The sequence below is a fragment of the Odocoileus virginianus genome, unplaced genomic scaffold (genome assembly GCF_023699985.2).
Source record: "Odocoileus virginianus isolate 20LAN1187 ecotype Illinois unplaced genomic scaffold, Ovbor_1.2 Unplaced_Contig_64, whole genome shotgun sequence".
Lineage (NCBI taxonomy): Eukaryota > Metazoa > Chordata > Mammalia > Artiodactyla > Cervidae > Odocoileus > Odocoileus virginianus.
In genome coordinates, this window is record NW_027224381.1 from 43,915 (window position 1) to 45,997 (window position 2,083).

Genomic DNA, 2,083 nt, shown 5'->3' on the forward strand with positions numbered 1-2,083 from the left:
CTAAACTCTGGCTTTCTTCTCTGATAACATCCAGGAAATGCCACGACGGATTTCCTTGGTCTTAATGCTGTAGACAATGGGATTGACAACAGGTGGTAAGAAGAGGTAAGCATTGGCCATCACAGCATGGAGCAAAGGGGACACATGATATCCCAGGCGGTGCACCATAGACAAGCCAAGCATAGGCACATAGTAAGAGAATACAGCACAGACGTGTGAACCACATGTGCTGAGTGCTTTCCTCCGTCCCTCCCCAGTGGCAATGCTTAGTACAGTGTGGAGTATGAACCCATAGGAGACCACAATGAGGAGTGAATCAAGCCCAAAGGTGGAAGTAATGATGAAAAGCCCATAGATATTGTTGACAGTAGTATCCCCACAAGGTAGATGGATAAGGTTGGGGTGAAGACAATAGGAATGGGAGAGGATATTATGGCCACAGAAGGTCAGGCGCCTTAGGAGAATGGTCAATGGGGCCATGAGCACAATGCTTTTCAGCCCAATACTGGATGCCATGCCAAAAATGCGGGGCATGGTTAGGATGGCTGTATAGCGCAGTGGGTTGTAGATGGCCACAAATCGGTCAACAGACATGGCGAGCAACACAGCAGACTCCATAATGGAGAAAGAATGGATGGAGAACATCTGGAGAAGGCATGCGTTGAAGCTAATCTCGGTGATACCAAAAAGGAAAACTCCTAGCACTGTAGGCAGAGTGGATGCAGAGACACCGACTTCCGTCAGTGCCAGCATGGCAAGGAAAAGGTACATGGGCTGATGTAGAGCAGTGTCTGTCCTGATGACATGAAGAATGGTGCCGTTCCCAAGGAAGATGATCATGTACATCAAGCAGAAGGGGATGGATATCCAGATGTGCTCTGCCTCCAGTCCTGGGATGCCAACCAGAATGAACTTTGTAGGTAGGAACTCCAGAGTACTACTAGAGTTCCTCATGTTAAAATCTCATTCAGTAAGATCAGTGCTTCCTTGAACATTAAAAGCAAACTCATGAGATAACATGATAGTGGAGAATGACTCCTGGGCACTAAGGAAAGGGAAGAATAAAACAAAGTCACAGATTAATGTGGTTAAATATCTCATGCCTGAAAACTGACAGATGATCATAATCAGGAAATTCCCACTTACAAGGAGGTGATAGTATCCAGCAGAAAGAAGTTCAAGGTTAGTAGAAAATTATCCCTATAAATGGTAGTGCCCCTTGAATCTGCTAAGGGGGAAATGGCTGCCTAGTCTTGGTATGAAAATGCCTGAGCCTGAAAAGCTGCTGGGGAGAAGGCACGTGTAGGCAATCTCAGCATACTGTCTGCTGTGCTTAGTCACCCAGTCCTATCTGACTCTTTTCTGTCCATGAGGATTCTCCAGGCAAGCATGCTGGAGTGGGTTGCCATGCCCTCCTCTAGGGAATCTTCCCAACCCAGAGATTGGAATCCAGGTTTCCTGCATTGCAGGAAGATTCTTTACCAGCTGAGCTACTAGGGAAGCCCAGAATAAGATGTGGGATAATGTCAGTAATAGAGGAATAAAGATATTTTTGGTAAGTATCTAGATATAAGGCAAAATGTCACTATATAAAAACAGTGAAAAATACCTTATAAACAAATACAGATATATAAATAATTGAGTGAGTTTCAAAGCAAGTCTGAGAAGTGGTGATGAACAAAGCCTGGAGCAAGAGTCTAAAAAATTAAACTAGAAAAGAATAGAACTTGGACACTCACTGGTGTTAGTTGTTTTGGACTTTGAAAGGACTAGAAAGTACCTTCACAGGTTATGTGTAAAGGACAGAATAATGTAGGAACCAAGGTTGGTGTATTAGTATGGAGACTTTCAGGCTCATGAAAAGACTGCCATGATGGTCTTCACAATCTCTCAACTCACAGTTTCAAGAGACAACCGATCTGACCCACTGGGACTTCTTTCTGCACATTGAATGAATGAATACATTTTGACAAAAATGGAAACCTAAACACACTATCAAGGAAGGTTTTCTTGGGCAGGAGAGGAAGGCAAGAGAGGGGAAGATAAAATGACTTCTCTAATTTGAGTCCATTTGAAGCTGAGC

At 43.9% G+C, this 2,083-nt stretch overlaps 1 protein-coding gene across 1 annotated transcript; it reads right to left on the minus strand.

The window, feature by feature from the left end:
• On the minus strand, positions 1-954 carry LOC110145108 (olfactory receptor 51J1-like). Its single transcript, XM_020905269.2, has one exon. The coding sequence runs from the start codon at positions 952-954 to the stop codon at positions 1-3; it is 954 nt and encodes a 317-aa protein (XP_020760928.2).
• Positions 955-2,083: the final 1,129 nt, after the last annotated feature.

Excerpts from the sequence above, each read along its gene's own strand:
- LOC110145108 (XM_020905269.2), bottom strand. The coding sequence starts at position 954 with ATGAGGAACTCTAGTAGTACTCTGGAGTTCCTACCTACAAAGTTCATT.